Raw genomic sequence first — 22,502 nt, forward strand, 5'->3', positions numbered from 1 at the left:
AAACGTGTCAAGCTGCAACAAATGAGGTTTTATCTTGACTTTTTTTTATACACAATGTAACTGATGAATGTTCAGAAGTTCAATGTTTGACATCTAATAAACAAAGTAAAAACAGCATGTCTCATGATTGTGCCCAGATCAATCTTGTTACATTGCAGGACTAGCTGTATAAAAGTGTTTATATGCATCTCAAACTATTAGGAATTGATATTCTGCTACAGTTTTATGCAGCTGTGTCATTCTAACAATGCACAGTGTGCTATGAGATGCAAGTTGCTTTAGAGAAAAGCATGATAAAGCTATTTACTCCTGCAGACTTTTCCCCTTAATATCATTTTGACCAATGTGAACTTTTCATTTAGCCTAGTGGTTTTCTCTGAAGTTACTACTTCACCCTTTCTATAGCTGGGTAATTTTCTACTTATTTTAAACCTCACTCATTCAAGTGGAAGGTGACATCTCTAAACTCTGTGCTCCCTGCAGCCCCCTTAGTGAATGTGTCAATAGTGCTCATGTCCACACCATAAACTACTCCCCAATATTTTAAAAAAAAAAAAAAACCATACTTGACATGTTTACATCTGGTTGAGAATAATCCAGCTGATGGCCTTAGAGCTGTAAAGTTCCTGCATGTCTAGGCAACCTGTTGACAGAAAGAGCAGAAGACAAGTGCAGCCCAGCAGCAGCAGTTACCATGGGGGGTGTAACATTTTACTCCGAGAAAGCACCAGAGGGCAGGCGCTCGTCTATTAAGCTTTATTGGTATTCGTTAACATTTCACAATGCATTTCACGAACAGTTCTCAGCAGAATTCATCACAAATCGTATGAAGTTTCATTCACAATGAATTACTTGCATAACAAACAATGCTTGAAATTCCAAAGTTTATACGTGTTGCAGCTTTAAATATTGGGTCCACAGACAGCAGTTTTATTAATGGTTGTAAACGTGTTTTTTTTTTTCCATTTTTATTTTTCCCCCTAAATACTCAGCTGCAATGACGTGAAATGACAATGTAGTAAAGTTTCTCGCAAAAGTACTAAATGTTTGTTGAAACACTTGAAGCATGAGGTGCTATGGAGAAGCTCTCTTCCACTGTAGGTCTGCTGAAGAAAGCTACAAAGCTTTGTGAAATACTACATAGTCAATCAATAAAACAGTAAAATCACAACACCACTACATTTTTTTTTTTTATCATACCAAAAGGAGAAGAAAAAAGGTACCATTCAATCTTGGATGTTTGTTTTCCTCGCTCAAAAAAAAAAAAAAAAGACCATACGAACCGTGGGTGAAACAGGAACGAAAACAACCAGCTCCTTGTGCACCTTGAGTTTCCTCTTATACACAAGCCTGTCCAAGAATGAGTAAATCTCAAAAAAGACTGTTCCTTCACGTCTCAAATAAATAAAAAAAAAAAAAAAAAAAAATTGATCCAAATTCATTTACGGAGGGGGGGGGGGATTCTAAGGCTCGTGAGCTGGTTATTAAAAAAACAGGTTAACGTGCAATCGAGTTTGTCGCAGAGCTAGAGAACTGATGAACTGGGGAAAGGGGTTGTGAGAAGTACATCTGAAATGTGAAGGGCTGTCCACTGGCCTGGCCTGGCTCCTCCCCTGTGGCCCCCCAGAGAGACTCTCCGGCCGCTCACTCGGTCTTGGGCTTCATCCCAGGAATCTTGGCCTGGATCCTGGCAAATGGAGGAGAGCGAGAGTCAACATTCAGGCCGTGTTGCACTCATGTCCTAAAAGAGTTCCGGCTCTGCCAACGGGCAACAATATTTCCACCTAGGTATGAAGTCCATGTACTCAGGCAGAAGCCCATATTAATAAATGCATAAAATTTAAGAAACAATTATTAGGAAAAGCCTACCGACTAACAAAAATCTGTTATATAAAGAACCAAAAACTTACTTTCCAACAACATCTTTCATTTGGTTTCTTGCCAGGGCCAAGTAATGGTCAATTTGTTTCTGCAAGGAAGAGAAGTAAGGACTTCCTGTTCTGTACAGCTCCTCAGAGCAGCATCATGGTGCAAAAGGACATTTCTAGTGTGGCTGATTACAGGTGCATCATAACATAACAGGTTTTATTCATATCAATATAGACTTTTGCTTTGTAAACAGCTTCAGGGATACATCACGTACCTGGTGTCTTTCATAAATAACTGGGCAGCTGAACACCGCAATGAGACCTGGGAAAAAAGATGATAGAGGAAGAAAATGTCACCATTGCGATAACGTGTCGTTCGCCCCACACGCCCTCACTGGGAATTTGTGCAGGAAGTCGGAGCCGACTGCTGTGTAGTAACGCCAGGGCCACCGTTTTCCTTAACCATTCCACTTTTACTTCTGGGCAAAGACTAGGTTTTGCCCATTTGACAAAAAGTTCAAGACTCCCATGTGTTGCTGGAGCAAAGTAAGTCTGATTAACAAGCTCAGGCCTCTTCCAAAAATACTGAGAGCTTAGGTGCCTTCTACACTGCAGGTTGGATCAAGGCCAAATCCCCCAAAAGCCTTCTGTGCAAAGCTTAAGTGCTCAGAAAAGTAATGCTTTTACAAAGGAAAGCAAGTCTCCCACGTGTGCGGCCACAACGGCGGGCTGTAAAGAAGAGCGTCAGGAAAGGGACAGTAAGAAGTCAAAAGCCCAGTTGGGGGGGGACCGGTGTCATAAGGGCTACGGATACACACTCACCAAGGATGAGCAGAGTGAGGCCGTTGAACAAGGCACCGACGTATGTCAGGATCCACATGAGCACAGCGAACTGCAGAGAGAGATGCACAGTTCACCATCGGCACCAAGAGTCAATGCCGAGAGTCGCCGATGGCAACAGCCACACAGGAACCCAGGCAGTACAGCCTTTGTTATATTTCTTACCTTTCATATCCACATCAGAAAGCATTTCTCTAAAGGCCACATGTTTCACAATCATTTATGGTCTGAAAAGCTAAATGACGCCCGCTGTGTGTCAAGGAGCTGCCGATCACAGGTCGCTCCGCTACGGACACGGTGTCGTCCAGTACAAGTGGAACAGAACCTCGGAGACGCCGCCGCACACCTCAGTGCTGCGAGATCATGGCCATTACTGTTATTACTGCTCGCTCGCTAATCTGATGCTTCCCACACACACACGGCGCACGCGCTGCCGGTGCCCGTTCCAGTCGAAGAGCTCAAGCTCCACAAGCCAAACCATAAAACTACTGGTTGAAGATCAGCTCCTCAGTTGTCCACCAGGACAGCATCCTGCACCTACAGCCACCCCCAAGTCCAGGGGCAAGTCCCTTTAGCAAAGCACAGAGGAGGAGGAGGAGGACATTCAGAGGACACCCTGTAAAGATACCCCTGAGCGCTCCTCCACGATGTCAGCAGGCTGGACAGAAAAGGTCAGCAGGTTTCCGTGAAACTTCATCCCCCACGACACCCCCAGTCATTGCTTCCTTACATGGACACTGTCTGGAGTCAATCATGTTGGTGGCAGAGCCCAGAGGACAAGGGGACGGACGGACACACAGATCTGCTCTTGTATGGGGCCTAGCAGACGGGACAGTATTGACACGCAGGTCAGAGCAGAGTAAACGCAGTTGGACTGAGGTACAAATCCATGTGAAACAGGGTGAGGGTTTCAGCTGATGTCACTGGAGCCCAGCGACACTACGGTAAGCCTGGGAAGTGTCAACAGCAACACTTCCTGTCCATGGCTACTGACAACCGAACTAGAGCTTTTCGTGAACAAAAACACGAATGGGGTCACAGTGAGTGCGAGGAAACGGTCTGGATACAGGAAACATTCAAATGCATCTTTTCGGCACAGTGTGGGGCAAACGGCACAAAGCGGGATTCATAAAGAGTGGGAATAAAGAGCAAACTATTTCAGGAGAGATGTGAAAATGACTGAAATTTAGTGAAGAAAACAACGGTCCAGTTACACACTGACATGTGGTAAATCCAGCGATGTCTCCATTACTGTCACTGTTCTTCCAAAACGAACTCGTGGCAGATAAGCGGCACCAAAAGGTGGCGTCGGCAGTCGGTGCCGTCCTGCACCACACTGTTTACACAAAGCGTGTAAACTGGGACTCGGGGCTGCAGGGTCACCTGCTTTCCCTCAACGAGCAGCAAAAACCAGCACCAGTTTATGGGACAAAACAAATCACAGAAGTTAAACACTCATCTAGCACATAAAAAGGCTTTCAAGTGTCAAACGCCGGTATAAAGAATAAAGCAGATAAACCCCACCGCGGAGGAACGAACTGGAGCAACGGGAAGCATCTCTCTCTCTCTTCCTCACACACACACACACACACACACACACACACACACACAAAGCACGGTAAGACCCTGCGCCGTTTACCGAGTACAAAACGCCAGGTACAAAAATGTAGAGCATCGTACCTTGAGGGAATCCACCAGATCTTCCACCAAGAAGAGGCGCCGCAGCTCCTTCAGGATGCTGTTGATATGCACCAGGGTCACGTCGCTGTACTTGTGGACCAGGTCCTCGGACAGAGCCACGTCCTGCTCCAGGTAGACCCTGGGGCGCCGCCACGAGACGCACAAATTTAGACCAATGGAGCTTTTCGAGAGCAACACAGTAAAATCTGATGTCGCCTCGAAGCAAAGTTTGTTTACACTCTTAAAAACCCATCAGACTTTTAGATGTGCTTTAGAAGGGGACAATACAATCCAAAATAACACCCGAGGCTTTTGTTAAGCCGATATTGCATTCAAGTTCTGAGCGAAAGCCGGCTAATTCAATCCTAAGAAGCCGTCGGTCGGCGAGGCCAGTGGGACACTGCCAAGGTGACGGATAAACGGCGCAGTTCCCTGCCTCATGGGGGAGGGTGGTCTACAGAACCAAGGAGTGGCAGAAACAGAGAACATTACTATAGTAAATTTCTTTAGACGTGGTGGCAAACTGATGAGACAAGCAAGAGAAAGTGCGGTGAGGATTGAGTCCTGCTTAATGGGGTCTCGATGTTTGCTTCTCAAAGCTGCATCTTGGCCCGAATCGTTCAACCACACGCAAGGCTGACTTCCCGCGGGTGACGTCCAAAGCAGGGGACAGGTATGCGTCACTTGTCACGCCTGGCGAAGTCCCCTCAAGCCCCCCCGACCACAGCCACTCACTTGAAGGGATGTCCTTCATCAGATTTCTGGACGGCCTGCAGGATGCCCTTGTATATCCTGAACGTGATGGTGACCGAGAGCAGGGCCAGGGCCACGTAGGAGCACACGCTGATGATGCTGCACACGGTCAGGGAGAGCAGCAGGAAGAGGGCGGCGCCGAACACCACGCCCGTCGTCTTGACATCGCGCCAGTACAAGAGGTCCACCACTGCGGAGGGAGGAGGAGGAGACAGGACGGTGAGGGGCGGGACATCGCCGGATGACACAACCGCGGTATGCCAGGGGTGTCCAACCTGTTCTAGCCAAGGACTGCAATCATAAATTTCCCTCCATTTAGATGTGCTGTGTATCCGTCTTTACCCACATCATCGCGATTGAACAGAATGTACGCCATTTAGACGTGTACCAACGTACTAATCATTTCGCAAGCGTTCTTGTGGGCCGCACGCTGGACACCCCGCTTCTGACAAAAAAGTTCTCCAAGAACTTGAACTGCATTTCAAAGCAATAATCAAGACAGATATGGAAAACTATTTTAACACAGTTTGAAAGACACCACAATCGCAATCTGAATGACAGATGAAAACATGTTGCAGCTAAAAGGCGCAAACGCAGTGAACGCTTGCGTACGAAAGCCTGCCTGCCCGCTCTGCATGCCAGAAAGGGAGTAGAAATAAGCGCTCAAGGCCAGAGGGCCCGTTTCCGCGGCCCCTCGGAGACGACTCCTCGACCGCGAACGGCCTGCCGAGAGACAACGCCGGGATCCCCTCCAACAGCTGCAGCAACCCTAAACGCGGTATGGGCCCGGCCCGATAATCCCCACTCGACCAGAATAGCAACGCCGTGAGCCGCGGGTCAGCGGCGGACGCCGGGGCCCCGCGGCTCTCCCGCGGTCTCGGACACGGGCCCTCCCGTGACAACTGCATGCTCATGCGGGGTTGGCAGTTTTTTGAGCACCCCTGCTCTTCGGGGTCACTGGGATTATAGCAGTGAGCAGTGACACCCCCCTCTCTCTCTTTCTCTCTCTCTCACACACACACACACACACACACACACACACACACACACACACACACACACACAGCTAATCCAGGCACGCTCGGACCGACCCTCACAGGGACACGCGGAGGTGAACGCGGTACATGGAGATTCCAGACAAGTACATCACCATGGTGACGGGAGGGGGTCGCACAGACAGACCCGCTTAGCTCTTTTAAAGGGTCCATGATCTGGAGAGGCGCCGCTCAAGTGCAGCAACCCAGCGACGCGCAGCAAATGGTGGTGCCAAAAGGTACATTTATATATCGATTTTTCTCCAGCGCTGCTTTCCACGCAAGCAAGGTCACTTCCAGCGCGTCCCCGATGAGCGCGCTCACGAGTCACGGGACGGCAGCACAGCGCTCCGCTCGATTCCGCAGTGCGCTGCCATAGCGTTGTTATCGTCATTATTATTCTTATTATTATTGCCATAACCCATGAGCTCAGCCACCTGCCTACATTTGGTCAGTAATCCCCGAACCTGCGCTATAAATAGCGCGGAACGACCGCGAGCTCCACCGCGCTCGTCTCGCCCTTTTTTTCCCCCCTCACCCTTCCTTCCCCTCGAATTCTGCGTTTCTGCGGCCGTCCGATGAGCGGTTGCCGAAGCCCGCTCGCTCGCTCGGTCCCCCCTCGAACCTCCACCTGCACCTCGCTCTTCCGTCGGATTTCCGTGAGGAATCGCCATTTTTGCATATTTATCCGATCCGGCTTCAAACAAGAAGGGACGGCGACGATGCGGTGACTCGGGAAGCGCGCTTTGTTTGGGGGGAAAAAAGCAGCTCACTAACCGCGCTTGGCATCCATCTTGTGGCCGCTCGCCTCTCCTTGCCTCGCCCCGCGCCGCGCCGCCTGCCTGCCGCTCCGCGCTCCGTTACTGACGGGACGCTTTCCGTTTCCCGCTTTCCGCTTCCTGCTGGCCTCGCTCAGGTCCGCACGGGCGCCCCGCCCTCCGCGCTTCACTCGCCTCAAATGCCGACCGTCCCAATACTGGATGCGTCACTGACACCGAAAGCGTCTGCCGGTCTCTCTTAGGTCCGCACACCCTCCGCCCATCTGTTTCGCATCTGTCTGGCGCGCCTGTTTCGCGACGCTCTCTCTCAGGTCCGCCGCTACACGCTGCGTGCCCCCTTCGTTAGCGACCTTCCTTCTTATCGGGTCTCTCTCGGGTCCGCTCGGGCACCGGGCCGCGGCGCTTTGCGCAAACACTGGGCTCCACGGGGGTGCCGTTTTATGGTGGGACGTATGGAATGACGTCACTGTATTAAGAGCCCCTGCGTGGGCACGTACTAGTAGTGTTTACAGCGATTCATCAATGTGCAAATGCGTAACCACAACTGTGTGTGTCATTATCTTAATGAAAGACACTGCTTTTCAAATCTCGTTTAACACAAACGAAAACCTACAAATCGTTTCCATGACGCACTAACGAATTAACTCTTTACGCCTAGTCTAACGCGAGCGCAGGCCTTAATGCACTCAAAATGTTTTACGTGATTAATAATTCAATCATGACCTGTTACGCAACATTGCCTCGAGAGCTTCATTGTAGGCTGAAGGAACCACATTTCCCACAATCCAGTAGGGTCACTGTTTTACTCCATAGTGAACCACTAGTTGAGCTCAAGGTCAGTTTAGAGAGAGATCCACGCAGGCTATGAGTTCAGGGGCTTGACATCTCTTCCAAAATGCCGCACTCGGGCATTCTCGGTCATAACGGGCTCTTCGGGAGAAGATACGGGCGAAAGGGAATCCTGTCACTGCTCGCTCTTTGGTGGCACTCTCTTATTTCTCTAACCATGTGAAAATAGCACTATCTGCTCAACGGAATGGCGGCTGTGGCTGTTCCCTTTGCTCAGTGGTCAATGCAAAATGTACGTTTGGTGATCACCCCCCAGACCACCAACCCCCCATCCCAAACACAACTAGAGGGCAAAAACTTGGCCAACTTCTGACTTTTGAGTTCAGCTCTTCCTGAGTATGAAGCTCAATTCACAGACATGCAGAGATTCCCAGAATTCCACACAAGAACCAAGCAAAGACATCCATCGTATCCTTGCTGTTGCTTTCAGTACTGATGAATAATAATTATTGCTATCCATTTAGTTGTCACATCGTAGTGGAAGACAGCTGACAGCGCTAAACATATGTCATTACAAAGATTTACCGTTTCATACAGCAGGGCTTACATTACCACTTCAGGGTAAGCACTTTGATCAATGGTGCTATGGCAGGGTTGGGATTTGAATCAACTGCAAGGGGATTCCAGCTGCAAGGGGCAGCCCTAACCACAACATTATCTGCTGGAATACATTCAACATAACTGGAATAATGCATTTCACATGAAAAATGGACCTGCTCAAATCTCAGTCAGTCTCAATAGTGTAGCACAACACAGTCCAGAGGGACCCCTGTGGCCAGTCACACTGAGCTGTTCAGAGATCAGCACTGCACCACAGTAAGGTGGAACTCCAAGCACCCCCACCCTCACAGAACAGGCTCACAGAGCCATGACTAAGCAGATATAAACATTTATTAGCCAATCCTGATAATAAAAAAAAAAAGTTCGACCTTTGGCACAAACATGTTCCAGCGGAGGCCCCATTTCTGTTGCAATGGGTGACAGAGGCACAATTTCTCTGGGGTTTTACAGTGATGCAATGCGTCCTTCCCTCCCCCACCGTGTACAACAGGACTGCAGCTGTACGAAGAACCCTTTCCACACGCCATGTTCCCCAGCTGTCTGTCCATCCAGTCAAATATGGCCACGTTGCTTCAGGACTGGAGCATCACCATGTGAACCTCAAGAAAAACCCATTCCTGGTAAACAATACAAATGCACTCTAAAACAATGGCAAGGAACAGTTCCCAAACTGCTACATCAGATCCGTCTCACACAGTAGATCTTCTCAAAGCAAAGTACCCTGTAAAAATAAAGGCAATTAACCGTGTTACTACAAATTCTTGCATTCTGTAAAACAAAAGCCGGTCTGTCTTCTACTTGGAACGTCACAAAATGTGAGGCCTCACGTGGCCCATTGCTTCAGGAGATGATGCATTAATATTCTAGAGACAATATAGGCTCCTTTTGCAAGCCTCGGTTAAGGTGCGCTGTCCCACTGAGCAGAGGCCAGGGGTGTGTCAGGCTGCACTGGCCTGTATATCACTGGGTGTGTGGCACTGCATTCAAATTGTTCCTGCTTCAACTTTGTACGCGCCACATACAACGCGGAAAGTACACCCTGGGCAAAGGTTGATAGTCCTTCCGAAGAAACATTCTTCCATAGGTTTCAGCAAAAGCGGGGATATCAGGACATGTCTCCAATACAGATGGACACGCAAATGCAGAAAAAACGGCAAGCGACACATGCGGTGCGGCAGAAAAACCGCCACCCCTTCACCACGCTCCGCATCCTATCGATAAATGACACATCTGCTTCTGCACAGCACAATGGCTTGACGACCACCATTAAAACAGCATACCATCTTTAAATTAGTCTATTAATCAGAGCTTAAGGCTAGCGCGATGCAGTTCGTCTCCAACGCTGTAGGCATGAGGGCTTACGAGGGAATGCAAAGGCATAAGAGAAAGACGCATACCACACTCCTTCCAGTGTTTTGCCGGCTCGCTTGCCATCGTTCTCCCCTACGGTCGATTGTCGTAATCCCAGGGTGGCTGGATCAGAGGGGCATTCCAGAGTCGCCTCGCTAGCAGTCGGTAGGAAGGGTAGCAGTGGCAGCGGGTGGAGCCTCTGATGTCTCACACCCCCCACAAGAACGAAGAGGAGGGTGGCGGCAGTGGCGACAGCGGCAATGAGCAAGAACCCCCCCAGTCAGACAACAGCAGCTCTCTAGGTGCCAGAAGCAGCAGTGCTGCAGGACGAGGGTCAGCTGACTGTCTGGCAGCTGCATGAGCCAGCGAAGGACTGACGCAGCAGCTTCAAGCCATCCCTCCTGAACCTTCTCCTCCTTTCTCTCTACCTCTCACTCACACACACACACACACCTTGGTAGAACCGCTAAATTACGCCAGCCCAGTACCATAAATTTCATCCCAGTCTGTGCTGACACAACCCACGGTGGCTCTCGTTGACATGCTAGTAAAGGTCAAACAGACAGGCCGTTTCTTCAGGCCATGCACAGTGAGGGGCGAGTATAAGAGTGCAGCACGGGAGCATCTGACACACTCACCCACAAAAACTGGGCTGCTTCAGACATTCCCTGTAAATGGGTCAGCGCTTGCATCCTTGTCAAAGTTAGCCCATTTCTGACTGACTAACCTCTTAATAGGCTGCAATGCAACCATTTCTCCGGGACAATCATATTTCAGCCAATTTAAAGGAAAAATGCTGACTTCTAAGGCATAAGGTTGTCAGGAAAATTAAAACAAGAAGAGTCGGACCCTGGCAACAACCTAGGACAAAGCCCATATGGCAGTATCTTAATCCAATGAGTCATATTTATTTTTGTCATTCAACACATTTCTAAAATTGAACAATCCCCCTCATGGAAATAAAGGCATTTTCTAGAAAAGAAACATTTGCACAGCTGCAACGGAAGGGGGCAGCACATCCACGTTTGTTAGAACTGATGGCACCCACCCACCCCAGCCCAGCCCAGCCCAACCCAGTCCGAAAATACAATACCACAAAGCAGCACAGGGGCTGCAACATTTCTGGAGAACATTAGGAAAACACATTTCCATTATCTCCCCTCTGAAACACATCTCATGACAACACATGCACCACAGACATATTCGTAATCATTAACTGGTCAAATTTACATGAAGTCAAATTCCTAGCCGTCCGCCCCGTAGTAAGTTTGCTCTAAAGCAGCTGGTTAAGCCAATTACAAAAGACTGATTAGTATCGACTTTAGAAGCTGCCTTCTATTTTCTCAGAATTTAAACCCAAATCCATCTGATCCATGGAACGTTGTGTAATGAGGCTTCTAATTCCTGGACCTACAACCGCCACCTTGTAGTAGCAACCCGCACTTCGACAATTTCATAAACATAACCACGGAACCACAAAACACAAGGAGGGAGTAGGAAGCTGTTATATGAAGCATTTCCATGACCACACCCTCTTAACAGTCTGATCTCCACTCCCAAAAAGGGGAGGACAAGGTTTCCTCTGTGTGTGTGTGAGAGAGAGAAAAGAGGTGCGGCCACAATGAAGACAGCCAGGTCAGACACGAACACACAGGCAGTAGTCTGGTGGGAGACGTATTTCCATCGTTTTTGTGAACTGTACTTGAGATATGACAAGGCCTTCATGCTTCAGATGTTTCAGATACTTGAGAACAAAGCAGACTGGACAAAGCTGGTGTGTGAGAGCTGCAGACCAACATGGTGACTGTGTGGATAAAACCCTTCAAAATTCAAACCAAGAATAATCCATATAGCCCCTAAGAACAGTCAATACCAGAAGTTAATAGTATTTATTAATTTAACTGATACTTTTCAGCAAAGCAACTTAGTGTTAAGCTACTTACACAGATTTACTTCTTTATACAGCTAGGCAATTTTACTGAACTGGTTCAATGTAAACACCTTGATCAAGAGTTCTTTGGCAGAACTCAAACCCAGGTACTCTGATTTCAAGCATATGGCTCTGTTAGACCACCTGGTGTTAGGAGGACTCATCTGGGCATCATACCGTAACATCTAACATTCACATTACATGTTTCCTCCAATGCTACAAAATTTAACTATATAACAGCAGCTCACAGGCAGTTCTTTTTTTGTGGGGGGGGACGCCAAGTATCCGTATAATACTGAATTTAGTATTATCTGAAGAGAATACTCAAAAACATAACCTCCACAAGTGTGGAAAACCTTGACAAAAGCTAGTTCATCTGGATAAGACCACGCCTGGAGGACTGTGTTCACCTTGGAAAGAGACTCAAATTCCACAAAGCCCATGCTTCTGGACTGAGCTAAAATAATAGTGCCATTATTGTTGCCGGTTTCACAGAGGAGCTGGCGAGCCGTTCGTGGCACAACGATGCAGACAGCAGGCCTCAAAGGGGCTTTGTCCCTCTCACTCGGACCCCGGCTTTCTTCACAGAACAATCAGTTAATTTGTGCCCCAGCGTTGCATAACAGATCACTCGTTACACATTTCTACAGGAAGTCTAAAACCAGAACAGAGAGGTTTCGAAAAAGCATTCTCTACTTGAACCCCATAGGTGAACTGACCGGTGTTGTCCTCTCATTTAGTTAATTATTAATTTGCTTAGTTAACTAAAGCTGCTCTTCTCAGACTGCTGCAGTGTTGAGCCCTTCCTACAATCCCACTTCACTTGAAGAGGGGGATCAAGTGGGACATCTGACCGGCTTCTAAAAAAGAAAATCAGGCTAACAAATGCTAATAGGTTCTTTTTAGAACTTCCATAACAGCTACGATCTTCAAGAAACTCAAAAATTACCCATTTAATCTCTGGATTAAGATCCATATCCCTACATGAAGCTACAACAACAGAAAACCGTTTGAGCACACCTGGGCAATATTTTTGTGGGACAAAATGGACAGAAGAGGGAAACCACAGCAACCCACAAGTGTCACACATCTCTGGAACGCTGCAGAGGAGCCGGAAAGACATGACACCTCATTTCCTGATCAAATTTGCCACCCAGCCTTAAGAACAAAACCAGTGTCCAGGAAGCGTGCCCACACATTCGGCTGTTCTTACAGCACTTTTTTCAGTTGTTTACTGAAACAACACTGTCCACCTTGACATGCCACCTCTGGAAAAAAGAAAAGAAAAAAAAAAAATCTAGCAGAAGGAAACCATTTCAATACTTACCAAAGACAGCAAGCTTTGCAGGGGGGACGACATCAAAAAGGGTATATGGAGGGTAACGAATGCAGTGTCGTCAATAGGGCTGAATACACACAGCTACCAGAACACTAGATACACACGTGCACTCACACAAACACAAGCACTTGATGTTAATGGATATGCATAGACAAGCAAATAAGCTGACAAAGATAAACCCTGAGCGCTGATGAATGGTCACTCATATGCAGAAAGGAAGAGCACAGTGTGAAAAGTATATTAAAAGACAGACTTGAACAGACTGAAAAGGGGGAAACTGAATGGTGGGGAGAAGAAATGTCCTTGAAGGTGAATGGGAACGACAGGGTGTCAAAACAGTACATATCCATGCTGGAATTACCTGTTTCTGCGCTCAAGGTTGGCAACTGAGCAGCATTAGGTGCTTCAGGGGAGGTTGCCACATTGGTCCTCTGGTCCTCCTCCTTCTTCTGAGAAGCAGTGGGTTTCTCAGGCTCTTCTATGTTTGGCTGAATGAGAGGGGCGAGCGAAGGGGCAGCAGCCTTGTCGACATGATGTACGACCTCTTTGAACGAAGCGACTGGGTTCTCCAGATCCATCTTCAGTTTTGGGGATGAAGCCCCAGCAGCTGATTGTGTCAACAGCATGTAGGAGTTTTGATGTGACCCCAGCTCAGAAGTCATGTCTGCAGGTAACTCTGCCTGCCCAAAACCAGGTGACGCGTCATCGTCTGTGCCCATTTCTGGCACTTTCGCAAACTTGGAGCTGTCCAATGTTTCCAAAAACTCATCCATCACACCTTTCGGGGGCCTTTCTATGAACTCAAATTCTTCTGATGAGACCTCCTGCTCAGAAGCCTCGTGTTCCTCTAAATAACCTTCTGACAGACCCTTCATCGCCTTGACAGGTGAGGTTTTGGAATCTTCCAAACTCTTGCTCTCAACTTCAACTTGAAAACTTGCAGGATTCTTTGCCATTGCTTCCAAGACCGGAGACAACGAATCTGTCATTGGACTTTCAGAATCAGATTCTTCAGCTGCTACAGGTTTACTAGGTGGGCTGGTGGGCAGGTTCATAGATGCAGGGGGGTTCCTAATCTGAGACAGCTCGACAAATTTTGGTGAATCCTGACCGGAAAACAAAGAGTCTTTCTCCTCTACTTCTGAATCTTTGCTTTTAGTAGTAGTCTCAGCCTCCTTCACCAGGTCAAAAGCGCCAAACATTTTCTCAGCACTTGATGCTTCTATGTTTGGCTTTACTTTCTCAGCTGCACGAGCTTCTGTCTCTTCTGCCATTTCCTTCAGGAGTGAAATCTTGGTATCAAAGGCAAAAGGGTTTGTAGATGAAAGGTTTCCCATTCTCACTTCTTGAGTTGGACTGTGTTCATAGTCAGAACTTTCCTCAGATGATCCTGAATCTATTTTGTCAGGATTCAAAGGAGAAGATTTCAAGATGTCTGGAAGAGAAGGTGGCACTGGAGATTCCTCAGACCCTTCAGTTAAAGCAGACTGCACTGAGGCACTGACCGGTTCCATGACTGAATCAGAAGCCATTTGTACCAAATCAACAGTTGCTTCTTCTTTAGGTTTTGTCAGAACAGTTTCTTGCAAATCTCCATCATGTGCATGCTGCACTACATCTGGCGTTGGGCTTTCAGACACTTTTGCAGCCTTTCCATCTGAAGCCTCGCTGAACTGTGGAAACCCACTGCTGGAATCTCCAATGGGAGAGAACCCTTGGAAAGGGTTCTTGGAAGCAGCAGAGGCCTTCATCTCAAACATGAAATCATCATCATCATCATCATCATCATCTGCCCCTGCTTTGCTTGTTACCATATCAGATTCGTACCACAATGTTTTTGCAGAAAGCACATCTTTAGCAGTTTCATCCACAGCCTTTGTGATGTCTTGAGTTTCATAGTGGGGCACATCCATGTTTGCTGTTGGATTAAAGGAAGAGTGTGAAAGAAAAGACTCAGCCGTGATCTTCGGGTTGACAGGTGATTGAGTAGGAGTTGATCCAGTGGATTCTCCAGATTCTGAATCTTTATCAAACCCTTCTTTATCACTATCGGTTTTTGCGTCCTCGTGAGACCCCACTGAACTGCCCAACTTCTCATCAGGTGAGGATGCAACTCCACTGTCTTCACAGCGTGCAGACTTTCCTGTATCTATCTTGGACCCTAGATCTATCTCGGAGGTCATAAAGGAGCTTAACAACCTATCGCTTTCTAAAGCTGACATGGTCGCTGTCTTCGTAGTCTCTCCATCTTTCTTGCTTATGATGCTCTGATCTCCACTACCAAGGCTTAATTTAGACTCTGTTTTACATTCAAAAACATTCACGTCTTCATTCAAAGGCACATCCTGGCTTGGTTTTTGAGGGAACTCGGTAGCTGGCACCACATGGGAGCCAAATGGCATGGACATGGGGGCCTGATTGGGGCTTTCAGAAAGAGACAGTTCCTCCAGAGAGTCAGGAGAATGGAGGGGAGAGATAGAGGAAGGAAGTGTGACAGATCCAAGCCGAGAAGGATCACCCTCCTGTCCCAGTGGTTCAGCCCTGCCTGCTGTACATGCAGACAGAAAGGAAAAATTCCACACATCAAGTAACAGTTCACACCAAGGGCCCAGTGCCAAGAGCAAAGTCCCATCAGTGAATGCAGCAGAGGTTGAAGGACTTTGAAAATGGCAGTTCAGCCAGGAATAACATGCAGTTAACAAAGATGGCTACACACCACAAGCTTCAGCAGCTCAACACAACATTTCAGTTGAAAAGTTATGCAAATCAACAAAGAAAACAATCAGGAAGACAGCCTTCAGGCAAATCACATTTTGCCTAAATACACTAGAAAGGCATGTAAGTAAAACAGACCACTAGGATCAGGGCTAAAGGAGATAAGAAGGATAGGAAAACAAGCACATAAAGAAAAAACACACAGAAGCAAGAAACATGCAACCATCCACATTAAAAACACACCAAAGACAACATCTAGCAAGTAAACGCACAAGACATGGAGTGGAGACCCAACACATGCACAGCATTTCAATTCGTCAGTGGGAATAAAAAGACCGACAGTATAGAAGTGACAAAGGGACAGGTCAATCAGGGCCAGAGAGAACTTGCCTGCAGAAGAATGCATCAAAGGTTGAGATGGAGCAGAAGGAGGAAAAATAGGCTCATCTGGAAAAAAACAACACAAGACCAGCTCAGAGGGTTTCCACAAAAGCGCTCCAAAAAGCAGAGAGCTCAAACTGAAGTAGCTTCTGAGATTCTGCAACACCAGCACTCAGACACATAACACCAGAAGAAGGTACTGCAGCACAGGAAGATGAGAAGGGGACTGAATGCTCACCACCATTTTCAGTAATCCCTGAAAATATGTATAAATCATTATAGAACATAAAAACTTAATAGTATGATTCATAAATCTACAGATATTAATCACTGCTTCAGTACTTAGAGGATATGTCTAAGTGGCACTTTTATGACCAATTACTTCAATTTCCATGATATTTCCAACCAGGGATTAAATAATCTGCCTACATAAGCAGCAAACGAAATAAAATGTCACCACCATATGTGTTAAACTGACACCCCCCCACCCTCCCAGACAAGAATAACATTAGCAGTGCTGTTAAGCTGAATTCTTCAGAAGGGAGAACAAAAACATGAAGTTGGTGATTCTGAATTGAGGAAACAGGTGTGAATGCCAAAAATTAACATTTTTAAATTAAGAAATATGCAATTATCATGTAAAGTGAACTAAAGAGCAATATTTTGCCTTATTACACAAAAATTAGGCCTCAGTTGCAGTGTTTGTCATCTTCAATACTAACTTTGCAATAACTGACTGGAGTTTAACAGCTAACCTCAACAATAATGCCACCATCCGTTTTGTTACCTTCAAACACCAACATTCAGATAAGTTATAAGTGGTCAGAAACACTTACTCTTAGCCATTTAACCTAACATTGGCACAATTACAAGTGGTTACCCATTTTTAAACACAGGACGATTATTCAAAAAAACCTTGCCTAAATTCATCATTCTTCCATAAATATGAACTATAAGTGAAATAAAGTGACAGAAATATGTAGAGAATCTTTCCAGGTTATTTTACGGTTGTCATAACTCACTCAATCTATGTGAAACCTTTCTGAAAAAACATGGGTGTGAACTATAGATAATCAAGATTGTTCGGTTTAGCTGACACTTCGGTCAGTCATTTCAATCACTGAAACCCTATTAGAAAATATACTGGGTTTTCCCACATTCCCATGTTCACCTAGTTGGGTCTTCAAAATCACATTACAAACATCTGCAAAATTTGTTACATTCTGAAATAAAAGTACAGTTTTCCCACAATACAAGGGATATGAGCTTTTTTTCAGTTGGGGAGGAAACTCATTAGAATCATGAGAGAAACTGAAAAGTTGACATTTTAATTCAGTTGCATTGGTTTTGTATAATAAAGTGTTCTGAGAATATTTTTCATGCGATTTCCATATCACAAAAATCAACTCACAAATAGCTCAGATGATTAGAATTTTGTAAAGGCTATCAAATCGAGAATCCCAGTGAGAACAGCCAGTAGCCACAGTGTGACCAAGGCATATGATTCGTAAAGATTACACAGTTCACCACAACCCAGTTACCTCTCTTGTCTATGTTCCAGTGTCGAGGAATTAAACCTGAGAATAAAACGTAAAAATGACATGAACACATTCTAACAAGCTACTACATGAAAGAAGTATTCTATCTAAATTTTGGGACAGACATTCAGTTAAGTGAAATTTACAGTCATACAGAACTGTTTTGAAGTAAAATGAGTTAATGACATTGCCCAGTTTTGAAATATGTAGAACATGCACTTCACAGCATCCTCTCAGGCCAAAGACTGTTTCTGAAAATCAGCATCTCTCAGATTTCCATCTGGGCTACTTTTCTTATAAGTTTACATCTCTAACAGCGTATTCATAAGGAGTTGTCGTATATTCTGGAAATGTCACGCACACATTTATCCTTTCTATGTAAAGATCGGCCAAAGCTAGGCTTATGACTCTTTAAAATATATATTTTTTTTTAAAAAAAGACTTGCCTGTAATTAGACATAGCAAACTGGGAAATGTATTAATATTTTAACTACAGCTGTCAAATTAGAAAGACAGCTTTGCTTGGGGCATTTTCCACAAGGAGACGAGGAACCAACTCCAGCGAGAGAAGCTGGAACTATGAATCACAATGATACTAAAGGGTGGGAGATGTAACATAAGCAGTAGCTTTGCTGCACCTGCAGATGTAATAACGGTCATTTAGAAATGGCTGAATCATGCTCCCAACGTAACGTAGACGTATGCAAATCACCCACAACACGGGTGCTACATTTCAGTTGTTGAAATGCCACTATGCAAAGCTTTACCAAGGAGCCTTGCAGGCCTACGTGAGCACTGTCCTCCAAGCTTCCACCATTAGATGCAACAAGTACAGAAACTGACCATTTTCTTTTATAAACACGGTAAAACAGCATTTTTGCATAAGAACTGCATTTCCAGCAATGGAGGAAACGCAGCAGAAAAGGCTGTCATTTATGCAAAAACTTAAAAATTAAGCTCTGTTTATATTCAGCATGGGGTTGGGAGAGACTAGTTATTGAGATACTGAAGGTCTTTCATCATCCATGAATCCAAGTATTGTACTTATTTTTCAACAGTTTGTATTCTTTGTGCACCTCGTCGAGTCTTTGTGTTGGTGTACCGGGGACAGCCGGTAGCGTAGTGGTTACAGCTACTGCCTTTGGACCCAAAAGTCACAGGGTTGAGCCGCACCTTCAGCTGTAGTACACTTGAGCAAGCTACTTACCCTAAATTAGAATTACCCAGCTGTATAAATAGGAAAATAATTGTAACCTTAACATCGTAAGTCGCTTTGGAGAAAAGCGCCACCTAAATGAATAAATCTAAATGCGTAGTTAGTGTCTATATGTCCCTGCATCGGCTGCTGTGCGCAACTAAATTTCCCCTGGGGATCAATGAAGTATTTATCTATCTTAAAGCATCATTGACTAAATGGCTCAAGGCAGGAGCACCGTAACCTCTAGGTAGGAAAAAAGCATCCGAAAACAGCAATAATATTAGCAAGGCCTATAAAACCAAATATTTGAATTAGTGGCATAAAACAATCTAACAGAACTCAATTTAAGCAAACACTTTATTTCAAAGAATTTCACCCCTTCCCTTAACAAAACGGGTATCGAACAGGACAGCCTGCGGTCAAGCCCCACCAAGAGCGGCGTCCGACAAATACCAAACATTCAAGGCAGCTGTTGTGGCAACACTGAGTCACGCTCATGATGCCCTGCACACAGCTGAGAAGAGAAAATGGGGAAAGTGATGCCATCAGCAATACAGATCTGGCCCCCTAGAAACGGCATAAACACGGCTGTCCCAGGAAAATCGCTATCTCACCCTCCTGACGGGGGGGGGGGGGGGGGGGGACAAAAGGGAGAGAACTCAAATTTCTCTCAACACTTAGGGCCCGCTGTGCAATGCCGATTTAGAACCCATTCTAAAAAATGTCTAAACACACAGAAGTCCAAAATATACTCAACCTAATTACGTACTCTTTATCTCGGGCGCCGGAGAACCATGTGAAGGGTGAACGACTTCATTTAAAAATATCTTTTAGACGCGATCACGCAATTGTTTTACCAAACGTACATTGAGCGGCGAAGGACCACTTTCGCAAACGGCCCGGACCCGCTCCTACTTTTTGCGCCCCAGAGACTCTGGAGTTGGGAACGGCTAAATATTTAATAAAGCCACGTAACTGCTACTCTTGGCCAGGTCTGCAAATTGTGTAACAGTTTAGCGTTTCTAATGAGCGCACATCCCGACTGGGCCTTTGTGCTCTTCTCATAATTTGATTTCCTTCATGAGGGGCCTAAAGGGATGTCTCCAGGCCAGTCCCACCCACATCCCCCCACCCACCCTGGAGCCAAACCAGGGCTGCACAGGACAGGCTGGGGAGGGTAAATAGGGGCAAGTTGCCCCAGTCACCAGTGAGAGCCCCCCTCCCCCCCAGGCTGGTCTGGCTCAACATGCTGCCCCTCCCAAGCGCCAACACCAAGAATGGTGGAAGAGGCTTCACCTCCCCACGTGAGCACAGAGCACATAACCACACCTGACAGAAGCCATTTGAGAAATAAGACCTCATTTCATACGGAAAAGGTACAGAGACGTTGGAAAAGCGACGCTCGGGGGTGGGAAGTGCTGGAGCTCGACGCCTGTGCAGCAGACAAACAGCCAGTCTCTGTTAGTGTCTGGGGGGGGGGGGTCCGGCCCTGACTGAGGCAGCAACACGGCGCGCTTTTCCTCGAGAACTACAACAAAAGATGACATTACAGCCACACAAAAATCGCAGTCGGTGTCGCACGTGTCCGTTTTGCCGGAACTGAGGCGTAAAAACGGCCATTCTTTTGTTCGGGGGCTGCCGAACGCTCACCTCGTGTAAACGGCGCTAAGCGTTGTCGGCAATGGGGATTTTCCTCGTATATCGGCGCGCTTTCCGCGCTCTCGCGCCCGCCCTCTCTATGTATGCGCAGCGACCCGTCCACGCGGGTGCTCGCGCCGTCGAACAGGTGGGCCGCTGCCTGGCGCGGAGCGCCCGCCCGCGCGCCTCGCCGCCTCAACGGCCATAGCGACGCTCTCTCGGCGCGACGGCGCGGAGACACGGGCGCCGGGCTCCAGGCGGAGCCCTGAAAGGGCGACGCCGGGGAGACTGAGACGCGCCCGGAGACACGTCGACGCATCGCGGATCCGCAGCCATTGTTCCTGGAGCTGCGCGCTCCGCGGCGCCATGTCTGACCCCCCACCTCCCTTCGCTCCCGTTCCCAGCCCTTAGTTTTACACGCTTTTTTTTTTTTTAAATAAATTATTATTATTATTATTATTATTATTATTATAATAAACACCTCAGACAACCGCGGTTCCTTCTAATCTGTGTACGAACACACAATGAAACGATCGCGGACACTCACTGGGCGGCGGCGAGGCGGATCGTGGCTCCTTCCCGGTACTCGCCGGACCCGGCGGGGATGTTTCTGGTTCCGACGACACCGCTTCTCCGAACCCCTCAGTGGGGGTTCGTCCTCCCAGGGAGTCGCCGAAGCCTCTGCCGGCGTTCATTAGCGTGTCCTCCTCAGGCTCCTCGACTTGGCCGGAGGAGTCGAATGCTGAGAAGTCGTGTGACACCGGGGTGTCGGACTGTCTGTGGCGCTCGATGGCTTCCTGCGCACCGCCGGCCAGGTCCAGGATGTCCTCCTCGTACTTGGACAGGGCTTCGCGGTCCTCGAACCGGCTCGCCGGCGCGAAATCCGAGCTCGGCTCCGCCACCCGCCGGTCTTCCCCAAGCTGGTGCTCACCTACGTGAGGGGTCGTGGAAGATATTTCCGCGTTGTCTTCCATCTTTCCGAGTCGCTTCCTGATGATCTTCTGTGACTAAAAGTACCCCGAACCCCCCAACTCGGCTTTGAGAAATGAAAATCCTGTTTTGTTGCTCTTTTCTGTCAGGGCAGAGCGCCGTTTCTCAAATGCGCCACAGTCCCGTTGCCACACGCAAAGCCAACGCGCCACACTGCAGAATAGTGAAATAGCTGCGAGCGCGGACTGGCCAATCGCTGCGAGAGAAATTTGACCGATGTTGCGCTGAACCAATGAGCTTTCAGCAGTGGGAGTTTTCTCCGCCCAGTCTGGAAGATGTGGGTGCGACCGGTGACGCCCATTTCCTCCTCCTCCTCCTCCTCCGTCCCTTTGACACCTCCGGGTTGATGCGCTTGACCGGTGTGACAGTGTGTTGTTGAGGCTGCGTGAGAAACGCTGGAGTAAACATAAAAATTGTTTTTTCGCTTTAACGTTTGCTCCTGAGACACGTGTCCGGAAGAGAAATACAGAAATGTTAACCTAGGCTAGTAGAAATATACCCATGTGCAACCGTACATGTAGACGCACATGTCATGTGTATTGCAGCTTAAAACGGCTCCATATTTCACCTCTAAACTGCATTATTTTCTGTGCTGTGACATTTTTCCCTTTTCTTTTTCTGCTTTTATAACTACTGGAAGTGTTTTTTGTAGAGTAACCGATTTCGAGGTGGTCAGCTGTGGTGAGAGAAGCTGAAATTCAAATCCTGCACTGATTCATTTTAGCTTCCCTGAGAAAAGTTAAAACAGAAACAGCATTTAAAAAAAAAAAAATAAATAAAAAATCCAAGAAAGGAATCATAACTTGACTGAATTTTTAACTTTCAGCAAGAATGTGATCCTAGAGGACTGATATTGACTGCCTTCCCCCATGGCAAACTTGAGATATTTTGAGAGACGGTGCTTGGAATTAATTCCCAAGCAATCTGTACAAGTCCTGTGATTAGATATATTCCGTTCTGCAAATTACATCATTCTTATCGCTATTATCAGACAAGTTTTATTCCACGCACGACTAAGTAATCCGGATTTTGCAGCGTACTTCTGACCTCTGGCCTCTG

General features: G+C 47.0%; 1 protein-coding gene across 7 annotated transcripts; it reads right to left on the reverse strand.

The window, feature by feature from the left end:
• Positions 1 to 740: 740 nt before the first annotated feature.
• On the reverse strand, positions 741 to 21,619 carry LOC108932844 (reticulon-4-like). 7 transcript variants are annotated; one of them, XM_018749484.2, is made up of 9 exons: positions 21,001 to 21,619; positions 16,089 to 16,145; positions 13,345 to 15,531; positions 5,124 to 5,331; positions 4,389 to 4,527; positions 2,691 to 2,760; positions 2,144 to 2,190; positions 1,911 to 1,969; positions 741 to 1,687 (listed from the first exon to the last, which is right to left on the reverse strand). In XM_018749484.2, the coding sequence occupies exons 1-9, from the start codon at positions 21,425 to 21,427 to the stop codon at positions 1,645 to 1,647; spliced, it is 3,237 nt and encodes a 1,078-aa protein (XP_018605000.2). In that variant the 5' UTR covers positions 21,428 to 21,619; the 3' UTR covers positions 741 to 1,644. The 7 variants fall into 7 exon arrangements, with proteins under 7 accessions (XP_018605000.2, XP_018605002.2, XP_018605003.2 ...); XM_018749486.2 differs by having other exon boundaries at positions 13,345 to 14,901; positions 21,001 to 21,616; XM_018749487.2 differs by lacking the exon at positions 16,089 to 16,145 and having other exon boundaries at positions 13,345 to 14,901; positions 21,001 to 21,616.
• Between the last annotated feature and the right edge of the window lie 883 nt (positions 21,620 to 22,502).

The sequence above is a fragment of the Scleropages formosus genome, chromosome 4 (genome assembly GCF_900964775.1).
Source record: "Scleropages formosus chromosome 4, fSclFor1.1, whole genome shotgun sequence".
Lineage (NCBI taxonomy): Eukaryota > Metazoa > Chordata > Actinopteri > Osteoglossiformes > Osteoglossidae > Scleropages > Scleropages formosus.